General features: G+C 45.4%; 2 protein-coding genes across 2 annotated transcripts in view; one reads left to right on the plus strand and one right to left on the minus strand.

Moving 5' to 3' along the window:
• The window catches only part of shld2 (shieldin complex subunit 2), a 27,419-nt gene extending 16,882 nt beyond the window's left edge, over window positions 1–10,537 (minus strand). The window contains exons 1-3 of the mRNA XM_039621625.1: window positions 10,296–10,537; window positions 9,897–10,177; window positions 3,693–4,112 (exon numbers count right to left, since the gene is read on the minus strand). Of these exons, the coding sequence (XP_039477559.1) occupies window positions 3,693–4,112; window positions 9,897–10,177; window positions 10,296–10,537 (943 nt within the window). The remainder of the gene's footprint in view (window positions 1–3,692; window positions 4,113–9,896; window positions 10,178–10,295) is intronic.
• LOC116312809 (glutamate dehydrogenase, mitochondrial-like) lies at window positions 3,211–17,454 on the plus strand. The gene is made up of 13 exons (XM_031730306.2): window positions 3,211–4,078; window positions 7,994–8,074; window positions 8,175–8,230; window positions 9,804–9,867; window positions 10,076–10,170; window positions 10,319–10,498; window positions 12,250–12,387; window positions 12,564–12,701; window positions 13,427–13,507; window positions 13,616–13,739; window positions 13,820–13,911; window positions 13,994–14,056; window positions 15,579–17,454. The coding sequence occupies exons 1-13, from the start codon at window positions 3,664–3,666 to the stop codon at window positions 15,696–15,698; spliced, it is 1,647 nt and encodes a 548-aa protein (XP_031586166.1). The 5' UTR covers window positions 3,211–3,663; the 3' UTR covers window positions 15,699–17,454.
• Window positions 17,455–18,003: the final 549 nt, after the last annotated feature.

An 18,003-nucleotide genomic window follows, 5' to 3' on the forward strand; every position in this document is an offset into this window, starting at 1 on the left:
AGTTAAAAATTTTAAATAAGGTACGGGGGTTATGGTCATTGGCCAGGATGATTTTAGACAAGAAGGACGTTTTGGCCGTTTTAGCAGCACTTTGGAATTTTAAGCGGCTAGTCCGTAGCATGTCGAGGGAAACCTGAAGTTTATCTTTTTCCACCTTCTCTCAGCTACCGACACACGTGACGTAAAAGCGGCGAGTGTCATTAAGCCAACACTGAGAGTAGGTTCTAGGGCGCTTCATTTTAATGGGGGCAACAGTATCAAGGATTGAAGAAAGTAGCGATAACAAGGTATTAGCACAGTCATCAACCGAGCGAAAGGAACAATAGTCGAGAGTGACAGATGCAGAATCCAAGAAAGACATAGAGAAGTTTGACACCGCTTCGGCATTAATTACACGTAGCGGGCGAAGGGGAGCCGCAGGATGTAGTTCATTAGTGCATAAGCCAGTATCAAATATAACTGGGAAATGATCCGAGATCCCAGCGTCACTTATATCCTTGATACAAATGTCCAGACCATATGAGAGAACCAAGTCCAAAGTATGTCCTTTAACATGCGTTGGGTCATTAACCCACTGAGCCAGGTTAAAAGAGTCCGTTAAAGCAAGGAAGTCTTTAGCAAATGGGTCATCCTTACAGCAAGTGTGTATGTTAAAATCACCGACAATGAGAACACAACCATACTTAAAAAGAACGGAGCCTAGGAGATCAGCAAAGTCCGTGACAAAATATTTGCTATATTTAGGCGGTCGGTAAACCACCACGCAGAGTGTGGTCATGGATGCAGACAAGAGACATCAACTTAACCACTCTCACATGCTCTGTACCTACATCGCCTTCCCTGACAATCGTAGCTTGGCTCATCTGAGGGTGAAATTATAAGAATGTGTTATTTTGCAAAGTGCTCTCTAGGGTTCCGAAATAAAATATGGCATTGAGGTCATTTCTTTTTAATTAATCCCTTCTTCTGAAATATAAGAACCTCTCCTGGTTTTAATGGCACTTTGGATTTCCTTACTTTCTGTTCCACTCCCAACCCCAAATAGATGCTGACACAGTAACATGGAAGAGGGAAAGAAGTTGGAAAGGACTTCTACAAATAAACCTAATGCCTAACAATGAAAAATGTAAAATAAGAACAATAATAATAATAATAATAATAATAAAGATAAAAGATGAAGTAACAAGATTTTAGTTTTTTGTTTATTCCAAATGATCATCCAGATGTCTGTGACATGTGATGACAAACACCATAATGGAAGGCCTTTGTCATCACATGCTTAAACTCATATTTTTGCATATGCTGAACAGGCAGTCAGACATGCTGTAACTGTGGGGTAGAAAACTGCATGAACACCATACGGCAGGGGTCTCAAACTCCAGTCCTCGAGGGCCGCTGTCCTGCAACTTTTCCATGTGTCCCTGTTGCAACACACCTAGTAGGTCATTAGCAAGACTATAGAACTTGAATGCATGCTGAGTTGGCAATTCAGCCATTTGATTCATGTTACAGCAGCTCATGAGTGAATGAACATGGTGCAATAAAATTATTTTAGAAGTATATGTTTCCAAATACATATATTTACTTAAATTTACTTGAGTAGGTAGGATTAGAGGTTGCCACCTCAGCATGCAGTCAAGTTCTATACTCTTGCTAATGACCTACTAATTGTATTCAGGTGTGTTGCACCAGGGACACATGGAAAGGTTGCATGACACCAGCCCTCGAGGACTGGAGTTTGAGACCCCTGTCATACGGAATATGACAGGTGTGGTTGAACTGCATGAAGACTCTGAAGTTTCTCTTCTCTTCTGGCAGGACAGGAATGTAGCCTTGTCCTGTGAGCCACCGTAAGGATGTACTTGGAGTAGAACTGGACTGTCACCGGCCTCAGGCTCTTCACCTTTTCAAAGACAAAGCAGTCATTTAGATAAAATATTAGATATTGTTTACCTGTAAATGCACAAAGAGAATTTAGAAATGTAATTCTTGTCAAGAGTGAAAAAGCACTGATAGTGTAATTTACAGCTGTGGCCAAACGTTTAGAGAATGAGAAGTGTTGTTTATTTACAAAGTCTGCTGTTTCAGTGATAGTTCTATATCATATTATATCACTTCAAACAGAGGTGATCCAGTAATGCTGCACTAATGAATTAGACTAACTATTCACTTTAGCTAAAGTTATTAAGTTAGCTAAAGAGTTGGGATGCTGTGTAAGACATAAATAAAGCTCAAATACAAAGGTTTGGACACTGTTTTGCATGTTTCCCTACTGTAGGGGTCTCTGCAAGCATACAGGGCTCTGACAGGGTACAAGATGACAACTTTGGAATTCTACTAGAAACAGTCGATCATATTTGTTTGTCAAAGCTGAATCCAGGGCAAACTAGGCTAAATTAGCGTTTTTAGCTAACAGCTACAATAAGCATAAAAGTTACTGTACGGCTATCAATTGTTAACATGACGCTTGTTCTTATACATGTAATACATTTATTACCAACCTGAGAGTTTATCCGCTGGTCATTCGACATGACGAATGACTTCTGAAGTCTTAATTCAGCTCAAGACGCTGTAGATTCCCGTCAGTAACACTTTCGGTCCGCTAGTAAAACGTAGTTCTATTAATCTGCGCTCGTTTACTCTTGAAACGGAACCGGATGTAAGTTCCAAAAAACTGAATTTTGGAACTGAAACTGAAAATATTCGAGAGCTGAATTTTTAAAGGATAAAATCCAGTTTCAAAGCAAATGAATTCATTTTCAATATATAAAATTCAATTTCAATTTAGTGATGATCATTTTCAAACCATAAATTCAATTTCAAATTAGACTAATTCAAATTCAGTTTTCAAAAGCATTTATTCAAGTTACAATTCAGATTCAATCCGAGCAATTCAAATTCAACTTATTCAAATTCAGTTTCTGATGGCACAGATTTCTGCCCATACGGAAGAAGCAACAATATAAAAATATAAGCTATATATTTTCACATTTAGCTGTAATAAAGTGCAATGAATGAAAGTACTGACATGCTGATTCTTAATTCAGACAGAATTTGACAGCATTTCTAGCATTTATTAAAAAAAAACAACCATTACGGGTTATTTTTCTTCAGTTTTTGGTCAGTCAAATGTCCAGTTATCAGGAGAAAAATGGCTGAAAATCTGCAGTGAACTTTGTGCTTTTATTTTGAAAGTTGAGTCCAGACGACCGGATATGCACAACTGTGGCGATGCTAGCTTAAACCGCTACAAATAAACGCTAAACGTGTTAAATACCGTCAAAATGTCAATTTCTGGGTGGGTGCTTCTGTTTTAGAGCGGTATTTGGTCCTCTCCTTGTGTTTCTCTGCACTTTATTTAATAAGTAGTTCAGTTTTAACGACTTTTCCGGGTGTTGCTAAAGGCTAACGATGAGCTAAGCTACGTGCCTTCTTCCCGGCGCTGCCGTTACAGTCTCGTGCGGGTTTCTGTGTATGAAATTGAGCCGCACGTGCGCGTGTTGCCCGGCGCCGCACGCGGCGGTGTAGGTTGACAGGAAGGGGCGGCGGGAAGGAGGAGCCGCCGCTGCGGTACAGCTCTGTGTTTACGCGGCTCCATTTCCTCGTCTTCCCCGCGGTCTCGTCTCAGCTCCCCGGGACGGCGAATTTCTACAAACCGCGAAAATGTACCGGTACTTCGGAGAGCTACTCACCCGGGGAGCGGGCGGCGTCCTGGCCTCGGGGTGCCCCCCTGCCACCGCCGCCGCTGACTCTGTTCTGCCGGCGTCCGTGTCCCTGCTGCGGCACCGCGGCTACAGCCAGGCCGTGGACCCAGCCGACGACCCGAACTTCTTCACCATGGTGGAGGGTTTCTTCGATAAGGGCGCCGCTATCGTGGAGGACAAGCTGGTGGAAGACCTGAAGACTCGAGAGACCGCGGAGCAGAAGAGGAGCCGGGTCCGCGGGATCCTGCGGATCATCAAGCCGTGCAACCACGTCCTGAGCGTCAGCTTCCCCATCAAGAGAGACAGCGGGGAGTGGGAGGTGATCGAGGGCTACCGGGCTCAGCACAGCCAGCACCGGACGCCCTGCAAGGGAGGTGAGTCTGCCGCGTCCGGGTCCTGTTAGCACCGCTGTGAAAAGTTTCAGGGAACAACGTTAAGCGACGTTCACGCAGAGCGGGCGTGACACGGTTTAAACCCGCATGAAAATGAATGTAAAGGGTTTGAAAGCAGTCTGATCCAGATTCAGAAAGACTTCATTTTTGTGCTTTGGCAGTGAATTAAAACTAGACTCCCGTCTTTTAACCAGTTAAAACCACATTGTGCATGGGCAAAGAAACTAAAATCAGATGTGCAGGAAATGATATTCACACCAGCCGAGGAAGCTTTCGTCCAATGAGACAGCCACTTTAAGATTTTACTCTCCTCTCATTAATTAATGTGCATTTATTCCCAAAGCAGGGATTTCCTGTGTGAACCTGAAACACAGCTTTAATAACATCAGATGGTAGAGGTAAAGGTTCAAAGACAGCTCAACTAAACCAATAATGACGTCAAGCAAACGGTAATGAACAATAATGCAAATATTGCATTGTAAAAAAGCTGAAGTATAAGAGCTGGGGTGGACGAGAGTGAGGCGCGAATGCTGTATGTGTGTGCATGGCTGGGTCTGGGGCTTGCTGAGCCCTGACCCCTGTGGGACGTGGCCTCGCTCCCTGCTGGAGGCTTCTGTTCCTGGCCTGTAGCGGTCCACTGCCTGCTGCCGATCACAGTTCTGACTGCAAAAGCTTCCGGACAGGATTTAAAAAAAAATAAAAAACAAACATTGAAACAGCTCATTATATTCGATAAATTTCAATTAAATGAATTTTAAGGTTAGTAAAAACAGCAGGGTGGATGTGCTCAGTGTGCAGAGCTGAGGCTCCAGATGTTTCTCTGCTGGACAGATGTGCTGGGCTGTAAATAAGACAAATACCACCCAGATCAATCTGAAATATTACACCTATTAAGCATTTTGCAACCCCACAAAAGCTAAACAGCAGCTGTAAAACATTTTAAAAACAATATGAACGCAGACTCAGCCATGAGCTCAGAGGAACTCCTCATCTGATTTTAAAACGAGTTCAAATAATAAGACGATGAAACTGCAGTATGAGGAAAAATGGAGGTCGGCGGAGGCCTGCAGGGTTTAGCTAAACCACTTCTACAACATCCCTCCAGCTAAATCTTTACTCCCTGTAGAAGAAAAATACTGCACATATTTCATGGAAGTTTTTCAAATTTAACCAGAGACATTTTTGGGGAATTATTTAAAAATAACTGCAGGTGAAATTGTTTTCAGTTATTTCTTTTAAACAGTTAAATCGTTAAGTATTCATTAATTATTTATTTTACATTTTTAAACTTTAAAAAGACCACAGATTAGTTTTTTCTGTAGTTTGAATCTGTTTGTATTTCTTAATAAGTTTCTGTTTTGTTTAGTTTTAACCTAGAGTCCAGTATAATTCACTGAAACAATTAAAAAGTCGAACATATTGTGCAGACCTGCTCATTTCAAAGTGTTAATCAGAGAAAGATCATTTTTAATGAATCGACTAATCATTGTCAGGTTTAAAACCTGTGTGTGTGTGTGTGTGTGTGTGTGTGTGTGTGTGTGTGTGTGTGTGTGTGAGTAAGACACGTATGTACATGCTGAAAGGAGCGTTGTCTTGTGGTGCTGACGTTTCCGCCTCAGGCAGGAATGTTGTCAGTCCGGTCCGAGCTCACGGAGCGTCCTGATGTGTGCTCAGGGCACCGCCGCCGTGTGTTTGTTCTCTCTGTGCCATCGCTCTGATGTTTGGTCCGAGGTTCAAACTCTGCAGCACATGTGGAGAGAGCATCCAAATGTTCACACTGCACGAACGTGGTGAGGGCCAGCAGGCGGGGGTCACAGTGGTCTGACAGGTGGAGGTGTCGCGAACGAAATGCTGGGTGTATTCGGAGCACGAGAGAGAACGTTTGGAGACTTGAACAGATGTGGTGCAGCAGAGATCTCGGCTGCTCCCACCTGCAGACACTAAGTGGACACGGGTGGATTTGAAGCTGCTTTGAATGACTTTGAATGCAGACTCGCTGTGACACACCTCAGCCTGAGCCGCGCTCACTCGTTAACATGTCAGCTCATGACGCTGACGGGGTGTCAGGTTATTGCCTGAGCTGCACCTTAATCCACCCACACGCTGTGAATGATGATCAGTTTCCTCCTGTGTGCTGGATAAAAACTGTCCTGCTCTGAGGTCACACCCCGGCCTCACAGTGGAAACGCTGGTTTTACTGGGGTTTCCACTGTGAGGCCGTCCCTGCTGGCTCCAATTGCACACAGACCTGAACGAGCTTTTCCTGCTGTTAAAGATTTACTCGGCTCATGTTTCTGCTGACAAATTGGTGCCAGTTTGAGCCTCGAGCGGCCCAGTGAAGGTTTCCTGGAAAAAATCCAGCCAAGGAAACGACCGCAAGCCGTCAGCGGCCTCCAGGGGGGCGGAGCTTGGACCAAAGTTTATAGAAAGGAGGGAAGTGATTATTAGGAAATGTTCTCCCTCAGGTAGATTGTAGTTAGACGATTTATGAGAACACAGAGAACCTGTTTAATGCGTTCATGTGACCTGAACCACCAAACAAACAGACCAGAGCCGTCCAATCAGCTCAGAGCTTTTTCACACCCCGCCTCAGCTGTCGTCATGGATGCCTCCACCTTTAACTGTCCTCAGAGACCCTGCAGATCCTCAAAGGCTCGCAGGAACCTGAAGGATCACATGATGCTGCCTCGCTCTGAAATCAAAGAGTCGGTCAGAGTAATAACTCGGGATTTATTCACGTCTGCAGCTTCGGCACATCATTTAATCAGTTTTATAATGTGGCAAATTCACTCGCATAATCAAAGTGATTAATATACAGTTACCGGACACTTTATTAGGCACATCTTGCTAATATTCAAGTCTTCACGATTCAACAAGATGCTGCAAACGCTCCTCACAGACTTTCTAACCTGATGTCATCGGTATTATTGCATTAATGATGTATATCTTTCATATACAGTCTGCAGTTGGAGTTGATTGCTGGGATGAGAGAGGGTTGATTTTATTTCTGTTTATTGGCATACATTTGTCCCAAGGAGCTTTGCTGTTGGTAGAGAAGCGGCGCTGTATGTGCACAGACGTGTTTTAATCAGTAGATTGGGAGTTGTGGTGCACTGATGGTTTGGTCACAGCTTGGAACGTCTTTCCTGTGATTCTTGTCTGCTGCTGTGTGGTCAGCTCTGTGTCTGCAGGTCCTTCACTGAGTCCAGCTTACAGCTTTTACTCATCACAGCCAGTGTTGTGTGTGAGTAAAGAGACCTGGTGGAGCAGGTGGAGGGTGTGGTTGTTTTCCTTTAAAGCAGCCTGTGTCTGAGGCGAGGTGGCCACACCCGCTCCGAGTCACACCGAGTGTATCTGCTTCCTCCTCCACGCCGTCCTTCTCACTTCTGCATTTCTCTGTGGGCCTCTCACTTCACCCTTCTTCCTTCTCTGCTTTTGTCTCCTCATCCATGACGTTGTCACTCCCTCCCGCCGCTGCTTTCACATCTAAACCTGCCACCATGTGTTTTGTTTTGTTTTCCACTCGCCTCCCAGCGCAGACATTTTGTCCCTGCAGCCTGTGTTTGCAGTGATGCGTGACAGCTGCTGGCCCACTTCCACGCTGACCTCCCTCCACTTTCTGACCGTTTTATTTTCTACGCTGCTCGCCTCAGCAGCTCAGGCCACCTTTATAAATGTTCACACAGCTGCACGTCCACCTTAAAGCTCAAACACACTTCCATTATGGAAAACAGATTGCTGCCCAAAGTGTGGGCAGAAGCCTCCTGGTGGGCAAAGCAGGTAGTGCAGGTGGGCTGGCAGAGATCCTTCATAATTTCATTTTTAAAAAAAGTGTCAGTGAGGTGAACTTTAACCATTTAAAGTCTCATATGAAATAACACCGTGTGTCTGTTGCAGGTATCCGTTACAGCACAGAGGTGTCTGTGGACGAGGTGAAAGCTCTGGCCTCGCTGATGACCTACAAATGTGCCGTCGTAGGTGAGGAAACACTGAACCCTCCATCCCGTCGTCCTCTGCTGTGTTTGAGTGAATCTGCCGCTGCTTGTTGTTGTGTGAACTAAAGTGACTTTGTTTCCAGATGTGCCGTTTGGTGGAGCCAAAGCCGGCGTGAAGATCAACCCGAAGAAGTACTCTGTAAGTGTGACGCTTCCACGCCGGCCATCCCTCCTCTGTGATCCTTGTGGTTTTATTTCTTGGTCAGCGCTCGGCCTCAAACTAACCTGTAAATAGGATTAGTGCTACAGAGCCTCCATCCTTATAGTCGCCTATAAGACTAGTGATTGTGTTGCCGTGGAAACCTAATGTCTTATGATAAGTGAACGATGCTCGAGCATGCATCAGCTGCTTCTGTTCTCTCCCATGATGCTCTAGTCAGCCTCGCTCATCAGTATGTTGTTTGTAATGGTTCCACGACTGTAGATGGAGAACCCAGAGCAGCTGCCTGCTGTTTTACAGTAAACGTTTCGACCTGAGCGGAAACGCTGAGCCATCAGCTGGCAGAGAGACGCCGGGATTCACTCTCAAACATGATGACTCGTGACTTTCTCCCCACACTGATTTCAGGCCCCTCTGTCACCCTCTCCCTCTCTAAATGTTTGCTCGACCTTCGCTCTTTGCTGCTGGAAAACATCGATCAGCTGACACGAGCATAACTGGGGGGGACTGCTGACCTCTGACCTCTTGATGTGAGAGAAATGCAGGAAATGGAAGGACAGACATGATGAAACCTGTTTAAAGTAGAGCTGTTGTCCTTGTTTCCTGTCATATCTCTGCTCCTGCCGAGTGCTAGGTCGGACTGGCAGACCAGTGCAGCAGCAGAACAGCGAGTGAGTTTCAACCTGTGGGTGTGAATGTCGTCGCTGTAGAGGAAGAGTCTGATTTATACCACAGGAAAAAACACACAAGAGTTTGTTTTGTCTCGATGATCGTGTTTTCTCCTTTGTTTAAAGACAGACTGATCGTTTAAATAAAAAGTAAAGCGCAGTTACAGGCAACATATTTACTGTAATGCCATACAGATGTTTGCATTGCTTCACTTTCATAGTTACATAAGAAATAAACTCCAGAGATGCCGGGGTGCCTCTTAATGTAGTGATTTATGCTGTTGTTCGCCTGAAGGTTGCTGGTTGAATTCCTCCTGGAGACACAGATCCCGTGTCCGGTTTAAAACTGTGCCACTCGCGGTGACGACCCCTTATGACAAACGAAGCAGTTTGATCTCCTGAGATCAGGAACTCATGAGGAACCATATCGGAACGTCAACAGAACCTTCCTCAGGTCATTAAAGCAGAGAGCTCATTTTCACTCAAACCCTTGGTGACCACAGCGCTCAGGGACCGCCTACAAAGTGCCGCAATGGAAAAATCACAAGAATCACACCAAGCATTTCCCTTTGATCATAGTGCAACACGTAGTTTGTGGAAGTGGGGACTTTCCTCCATGTTACCATTTGCTGCTCTTTGGTTTCCCTTGTCAGACACAGGCCGGACAAATGCAGGGGAGCACTCGTGCTGTCCTACAAAAGTGCCCGGTGTGTTTAATGGGGGTCAGACTGGGGTGCGTGCTGCAATCCAGTCTCTGCTGGTTTCCCACCATTCCTGAATCTGGAATCCAGACGTGGTCTTAAAACAGATACTCCAGCCAGCACGGCTGAAAGGTGAAATGCATCAAAATAAAAATATGTGTATTTTTCTAATTGTGTTTTCAGGACAACGAGCTGGAGAAGATAACCCGAAGGTTTACCATCGAGCTCGCCAAGAAGGGCTTCATCGGTGAGTGATGGCACACAGCGATGTCACACCTGTGAGCTCCACTAAAGGTGGTGCGGCTCTCAGAGCAGCAGTTAGAGCAGGAGGTGGGCTGCAGAGCGGCTTGCAGGTTAAAGTGGCTTGAATGTTACTGAGAGGAAGTTCAGACAGCATCAGCTGACGTGGGCTAATTTTCACTTCACGTCCGTCCTGAACCGATCCGCTCTTGCAGGGCCCGGCATCGATGTTCCTGCTCCAGATATGAGCACCGGGGAGCGCGAGATGTCCTGGATCGCCGACACCTTCGCCACCGTCATGGGACACAATGTGAGTACTGACCCAGCAAAAAAGAAATGACGTCCAAATGCGTACGATTACACGTATTTATAAAAAGAGTCACAAGAGCATTTCATGTGTTATTTCAGAATTAGGCTGTTGTTTTCATTTTTGACCTCGGCTTGTCGTCCATGTTCAGGACATCAACGCTCACGCCTGCGTCACCGGGAAGCCCATCAGTCAGGGAGGAATCCACGGCCGCATCTCCGCCACCGGCCGGGGGGTCTTCCACGGCATCGAGAACTTCATCAATGAGGCGTCCTACATGAGCCAGCTCGGGATGTATCCCGGGTTCCAGGACAAGACCTTCGTCATCCAGGTATGCCCCGCCATCGTCACAACAGAACGCCTGCAGCATTCTAACGAGTTTCTCACAGTTCGTTTAAAAGCAGGATGAACAGTGAACGCAGCGCGATGACCACAAGCCCGAAACCTTCATTTAAAGTTCTCACAGAAGCGCTGAGGGAGGTCAGGGGGAGTCTTCTTGGACTGCTCTGTCATCATTATAATAATCCTGACACTGCGCTTAATGGGCAGATGTGAAGAAGTGTTGCTCATGTTATAAATGATGAGCACATTAAGCCTAAGTTATGTTTCCTCGTCCGTTCGGGTCCAAGTGATGTAAATCTCATCATCAGACAGCGAACATGAGGGAACCTGCAGATGTCCGTGTAGCGGCCTGCTCTTAGTGACCACACTGACTCAGCTGTGGATGATTGACATCACACTGCAGCAACTACACATGCAGCTCAGACGGGGACATCAAAGAGCCGTGTCCATCTTTTATTTACAGTATGAGAGTAGACCACGGCTCGGTCTGGATCCATTTATGAAGAACAAATGAGAAAAGCACTTCTTCCTCCTCGTCACTTCTTCCATCCTTCCCTCCTCAGCTGTGACTCATCTCCAGCCGCATGTTTTCATTTAATCAACAGGCGACCGCAACAAAGAAACCTCAGGATGCTCTTCATGACGTTCAGCACAAGTGTTGTTGGAGAGCAGGGAGGAGGCTCCATCCAGACTCTGTGCTGCTGATGTTTGGGTTTCTTAAAAAGGCAAATCGTCCAGCGACTAAGACGCAGGAGGACCACGAGGAGACAACACTGACTGAAAACAGGCCTGAGCAGATACAGCGACGTCGTGCCCTCAAGATCTGCTGCTGCGAAAACTCAAACAACCACAAAAGTCACAGAACAACCACCGAGGACTTCAGTCGAGCTTACAGACGCACCTCCAGGTTTAGCCCCGAAGGTGGTGCTCCTCTACGTCACCGCCTCGGGACCAAGTGAGGTCAGAGGGCAAACTGAAGCTATCAACTTTTTCCTGAAGTTTTGTGACCATGCTTCCTGTTTTTATCTTCTGGCACTGTTTGGTTGAACACACTGGAACATTTTCCCTCAAAGGGCCCGAATGACTTGGATAGAGATGGATGAGCGTCTGGATCCTCACCACAGTAATGCAGCCACTTTAGACTGTCACAGAATCAGAGTTACTTATTTTTTCTACCTATACAGTGCTGGTGCCCAGTCCAAAACCAGTTCTTTCTCTGTCCACCAAATGACTGACCCAGCTACTAATAACTCTACATATGGTATGATGGGGCGATCCTTACTCAAGAGTTGGGAGTTCGCATTGTAATCGGAAGGTTGCCGGTTCGAGCCCCGGCTTGGACAGTCTCGGTCGTTGTGTCCTTGGGCAAGACACTTCACCCGTTGCCTACTGGTGGTGGTCAGAGGGCCCGGTGGCGCCAGTGTCCGGCAGCCTCGCCTCTGTCAGTGCGCCCCAGGGTGGCTGTGGCTACAATGTAGCTTGCCGTCACCAGTGTGTGAATGTGTGTGTGAATAAGATAAGATAAGATAACCTTTATTAGTCCCACATGTGGGAAATTCGAATGACTGGTTGTGTAAAGCGCTTTGGGGTCCTTAGGGACTAGTAAAGCGCTATATAAATACAGGCCATTTACCATTTATAAAAATGTGCAGTTTCATATTCAGGAGAACGCTGTGTGATTTCTGACAGCCGACCGTGAAGCAGACACATGGGTTAATGCGCCCTCTGCTCTGCCTGCAGGGTTTCGGTAACGTGGGTCTTCACACCATGCGCTACCTTCACCGCTTTGGAGCGAAGTGCGTCGGAGTCGGAGAAGTGGACGGAAGCATCTGGAACCCCGAGGGCATCAACCCCAAAGAGCTGGAGGACTACAAACTGGTGGGTACACAGAAACAACAGGAGCAGTGTGCCACCTGCTGGCAGTACTGTGTCACTGCAGTGTACTAACAGTCCAGTTTTATTTTGTCATTTATTTTCTCACATAGCTGGTTTGTTTTATGATTCGTGTGAAGCAGCTGCTCTATTCATCAGTTTGAACGGTTTATCGTTTCCAGGCCAACGGGACCATCGTGGGTTTCCCGGACTCGACGCCGTACGAAGGAAGCATCCTCGAGGCTGACTGCGACATCCTGATCCCCGCCGCCAGCGAGAAGCAGCTGACCAAGAGCAACGCCAACAAGATCAAGGCCAAGGTGCCACGGTTACCAGATAAGCTCATCATGTATACGTGCGACGATAACTGATGCACGCAAATATTTAATTCAGTCTTTAGTCACGAATTATTATTCCGACTCTCGGGAATAACGGCACTGGCAGGAAAACAAAATCCTTCATGCAAGAAGTAGAAGAAAAATACCCACAAACTTATTAAGAGGTTTAGTAGATTATAAATATACTGTGTATGTATGAATTTAAAGGAGTGAATGTTCTCACACGTGAAGAGAAAAAAGTGCTTTACATAAAATAAACATGCAAATAAAAATCAATTAAAACCTTTGAAAAAGTCGAAAAAGCAGAAAATTATAAAGAGAACCAAACAGAAGTTGAGCAAACAAGATTTTTGATTTTTTAAAAATTATCATTGTTGAATTTTCTGACTATTTGGAAACAGCTGCCGAACACAGGGAAACACATCCTTACAGCTGGAGATGAACACTGTGATGAATGTTATATTAAAATGTAGTGGGCCAGTGATGGAGCCCTGAGGAACTCCATATGCACCCCTGCATACCGCGGTGTCTCATCCACACATGAGGAACATGAAAAATCCGACCAGTGCCGGTCCAGAGGCTGGAAGCCGTATACATTTCAGATAAATTCAAGTAATCTAAGTAAATACTACTAAAAAATGTCCGTCCTGGGAAACAGTTTCTGGGTTTCCATCAGTAAACTGACCTGGAGTCTGTGGTACCTTCAGATCATCGCAGAGGGAGCCAACGGGCCGACCACACCGGAAGCTGACCGGATCTTCCTGGAGAGAAACATCCTGGTGATCCCGGTCAGTGGACGCAAATGCTCGTGACCTTTGACAAAGGTTAATTAGTCTCAGACTGAAGTAAACGAGATGTCTGTGTTATCCCCTCCCTCTTCTCCTCTCATGGGTCAGGACATGTACCTGAACGCCGGCGGTGTGACCGTTTCCTACTTCGAGTGGTTGAAGAACCTGAACCACGTCAGTTACGGGCGACTCACCTTCAAATACGAGCGAGACTCCAACTACCACCTGCTGAGTGAGTCTGAGCATCCACTCGGGAAACCTCCCACTGACACGCTGATCTTTGTTGTCAGTAACGCTCTCGTCTCCCTGCAGTGTCGGTCCAGGAGAGTTTGGAGAGGAAGTTTGGCAAACACGGCGGTTCCGTCCCCATCGTCCCCACCTCTGAGTTCCAGGCTCGGATCGCCGTGAGTAAACACATACTCGGTAGTACTCGAGTACTGTCTCCTCCTCCTCCTCAGGTGTGTAAACCCCACTCTGTGGTTTCAGGGAGCGTCTGAGAAGGACATCGTTCACTCGGGTCTGGCCTACACCATGGAGCGCTCTGCCCGGGTAAGCACGCCAAACCTGCAGCGCAGCACGAAGGAAATATCACTGCGGCCAGTTTATGACTCAAAATGATAACACAGTCGATGTGGAACTGAGATAAAGATGCGTGTTAAATATACACGATGATGATGATGGTCGGACGAGTTCATCACAGTTTATACTGGTTTATTTAAGCCCTAACCCCAGTTTAAGGTGAAGTTACTCGTAGTAAAGAACACCGCTGATCCCGGTTTAACGCGGCTGATCAGACGACCCAAAGGTTAAATTAGGCTACGTTCACACTGCAGGCGAAAGCGCATCAAATCCGGCTTTTCTGACCCTCTGCGACCCGTATCCGATCATGGTCTGACAGTGTGAGCGGCACAAATCCGATATTTTCAAATCCGATCTGGGTCACTTTCGTATGTGTTACTGAATCCGATACATATCTGATGTTTTAGAAAGCGACTGCTGTTTGAACGGTCATGTCGCATTAAATCCGTCTTTTACGTCACTGACACAAGACGGACGCCAATTATCAGCGCCGGAGACATCGCGAACGCTTCCTGGCCATCCAGTGTAGATGTTAGTGAAACTGTTGGGAAGACAACGTGAACATTTTATTTGTACTGTATAATCTGCAGATTCTGACAGAAATCTGCAGATTATCCTTTGAAGCACCGCTCCTCTAAAACAGCAATAAGGATCATTATTAGGTTATTTACATTATTATGTAAATAACAAAATAACTTAAAGCAAAATTGGGAAACGTGTAGTCTGAAGTCTTTATATTAAGGACCATCAGTCAAAAAATACTGTTGGTCTGGGTCTAAACAGAGCGCGTTGTGTGTGACGTCTTCTTTTGCGCATGCGGGCCGCTTTGAGCGTTCACACTAGAGAGCGTTTGTTGTCGCATTTTATTTGTAGTGTGAACAAGCAGACGAAAAAATCGGATTTGAGCATTAAGACCTGCAGTGTGAACGTAGCCTAAGACTTTCATACCTCACATCTGCAAACACCTGGATTAGTAAGCGCCCTCAGAGACCACACCTCTCCCATAGGGCGTGACCCTGACCTGATTTTGTTGGTTCGTTTCTACGGTGACACAAAAGTTAAACAGAAGCTGTAACTTTTCATTTCAACTGTCAAAACAAGTGAAATCTTTGAAACGACAGACATCTCTCCTGTGCTTCCTTCTGAAGAAATCTGAATGTGACAGTTTTAAAAACGAAGCTGCTGACAGACAAGTGTTAGCGGCTACACGCTTCCTCCCACCGAGGGGGGGAGGGAAGTGAGCACATCGCCAGGAACTCCTGACGGATCATTTATGACACGAGAAAACACAGTTTAAACGCAGTGTCAGGATCGTTATAATAAATATACACCCAACTGTAATAAACACATGGATGCCTTATTAAAATCAGAAACTGATAGTAGATAAATCAATGCGTCACATGCTCGCTGATAGAAGTCTGTAATATTTGATTTCATGAAACAAATGGCTTTAAACGTGTTTGAGTCACTTCCTGTCTCTTGTCCGATGCAGCAAATCATGAGAACAGCCAACAAGTACAACCTGGGTTTGGACTTGCGGACGGCGGCGTACGTCAACGCCATCGAGAAGGTGTTCAAGGTTTACAGCGAGGCCGGCCTCATCATCACATAAACCCGCCTCCATCCACCTGTCCGTCTGTCCGTCCTTCCTGCACTTCTCATTCAGAGTTCAGTTTCCATGAGCATCTGAAAGTCTCTGGGATTCTTCGTCTTGGTGCGGTCAATCCGCCTCCTCCTCCTCCTCCTCATGTGTGCGTTCTTCTTTGAATTTAAACTAAAAAAACCAAAGAAACTTGCGGTCGGCAGCTTTAATGCCGCAGTGGCTCACCTGAATCGCTGCTTCCTGCACAGAAACAACAAATTATCTGAGCTCGCTGGCCAAAAGTATGTGGACACCCCACAGATGATGTGGGCGGAGCCTTTCAGATGAAATCATTCCTTTCTCTGGAGTGTCACTGTCCCGAAAGCCTCGAGCAGACGAGTCATAAAATGAGCTCAGCATTTCAGGAAAAAACAGAATATTTGTGTGTTTTTTTTTTTTTTTTGTTTTTTTTTATTGTTTTTTTGAATATTTTCAGGTTGAACTGACTGAGCTAAAGTGTCGGCTTAACACGAATGATTAGAGAAAGGTGCAATCACTGAATAAACCATGCTAAGGACGTGCAGCGGGACCTTTCTGTTGGCACACTTGAGATGATTTCCTTTTCCTCATTTGTTCTGTAAATGTGGGGAAAAGTGAGGGCGCTCTGTGGGAACACTGGGATCAGTGATGTCACAGAGATCACACACAGTTCAAACCTGTGAGAGATTATAAATTCAGGATTAAATTAGTCTCTTTTTTTTTTTTCTATCTTTAGAAAGGTTATAAACTTGAAACCAGGCTCAACTCTGTTTGGACGAGTGACGGTGGTCTGTAGGTCGCCTCCTTCAGGCTCATGCATGTGTTCAGTTAACGGGACCGCGGCCCGGTTCGTGTCATGGAGGGAACGGCTGCTGCTGCAAATGCTGATCCCAGATCAGGTCATTATTGGTGTCCACATACTTCTGACCATGTGTCGTGCTTTTCTTCTTCTGCTGTGACGCTGTGCGCGTGTACCTCAGGACTGTCGCTTTGTTCTTCTGCCCACAGATCCTTTATTAAAGGACTATTCTGGTGTTTTGTCTATTTTAAGAGCAATAACTCGTTTACTGCCATCACTGAGATTAAAAAATGCAAACGTTTGCTTTACAGCAGAGAAAACTTCATCATCTTATCATCAGTCCAGCCACCGGAGCTTGAGACCCAAAACATTCAGGTCAGGAAAAACTCGACCAAAGAGCCGATATTTATTTTTCACTGTTTGAAATCTGTAGATTAATTTAGAAGATTTCATCGCTTTTTTCACTTTGCACATAAAAACCAAAATTTATTCAAAAATTTGAAATTTCACAAAAGTTTGTTTTTGTTAAATGAGGGGAAATCTGCTGCGCCGTTCAGTGAGGACGTCTGTTTCATTCCATCTTTAGTTTTTATTTTCTGATAATGACCACAACCAAAAGTTGTTTCTTCTTCTTTCACATTTGAAAATTCAGAAACCTGCTGTAAGACTACAAACTATGCAAACACAAACGGTTCCCTGTGGACTCTGAGTTTTTATGTTAAAGAGTCCAAACAAAGTGACGCCTGAATGTGTTTCTTTTTTTAAATCAAGCTTTATTGTTCAGTCTCCAGCTAACAGCGTCTTGTTTCAGTGCAAATAAAATTTATATTTAAGAAGAAAAGAGGCGCAGGGTCCCATCTGCACGTAGGTCGAGTTGGAAAATAATCATTTAAAAAATGCAAAAAGTTTCATTTGTATTGGTGTCAAAATAAAATCTCTGAAGTCCAAGTTTGTTTTGTTTCCAGTTGTTTTTGTCATGTTGCCAAATCATATGAAAACATTAATGTTATTAAAGTGTTTGATTTGTAGAGCTGGTCGTCACACACTGGAGCGAGCTCGTTACAGACGTTTGTTTGTTTACATGCTGGTAAAAACACAAACAATGAAAATCAAATCAACAGAAGAGGAAGAATGAGTCACTCTGACCACCAAAAGTCAATAAATGATGTCGTTGGGTCGTAACAAGGAAACAAGCTGTGTGAAGGAGTGCTGTAGAGGAGGCAGCAGGGGGCGCTGTGGCAGCACGGCCTCCTGTTGACTGACATCTGTGGACGTGCAGGTGGCGTCTCACAGCTTGACCTGACGGTGGCAGTGTTGCATCACTGGCTGCTGTTCATGGTCCTGATGTTTAAATAAAGTTTACCTGCTGAACTACAGCAAAAACTGTATCTGAAGGATGGACACTGGTATGATTGAACGAGCTGAAGACAGAATCTGATTGGTTCACCGGCTCAGCATGACATCAGCACTCGCTGCAGGCGCAGAAACACCTGAGAC

The sequence above is a fragment of the Oreochromis aureus genome, linkage group 13 (genome assembly GCF_013358895.1).
Source record: "Oreochromis aureus strain Israel breed Guangdong linkage group 13, ZZ_aureus, whole genome shotgun sequence".
NCBI classification, from domain to species: domain Eukaryota; kingdom Metazoa; phylum Chordata; class Actinopteri; order Cichliformes; family Cichlidae; genus Oreochromis; species Oreochromis aureus.

Bases quoted from the DNA above. Each gene is read 5' to 3' on its own strand.
- LOC116312809 (XM_031730306.2), top strand. From the start codon at position 3,664: ATGTACCGGTACTTCGGAGAGCTACTCACCCGGGGAGCGGGCGGCGTC. The intron at 10,499-12,249 runs GTATGCCCCGCC...CTCTGCCTGCAG, and splicing joins ACAAGACCTTCGTCATCCAG to GGTTTCGGTAACGTGGGTCT. The intron at 13,912-13,993 runs GTGAGTAAACAC...CTGTGGTTTCAG, and splicing joins AGTTCCAGGCTCGGATCGCC to GGAGCGTCTGAGAAGGACAT.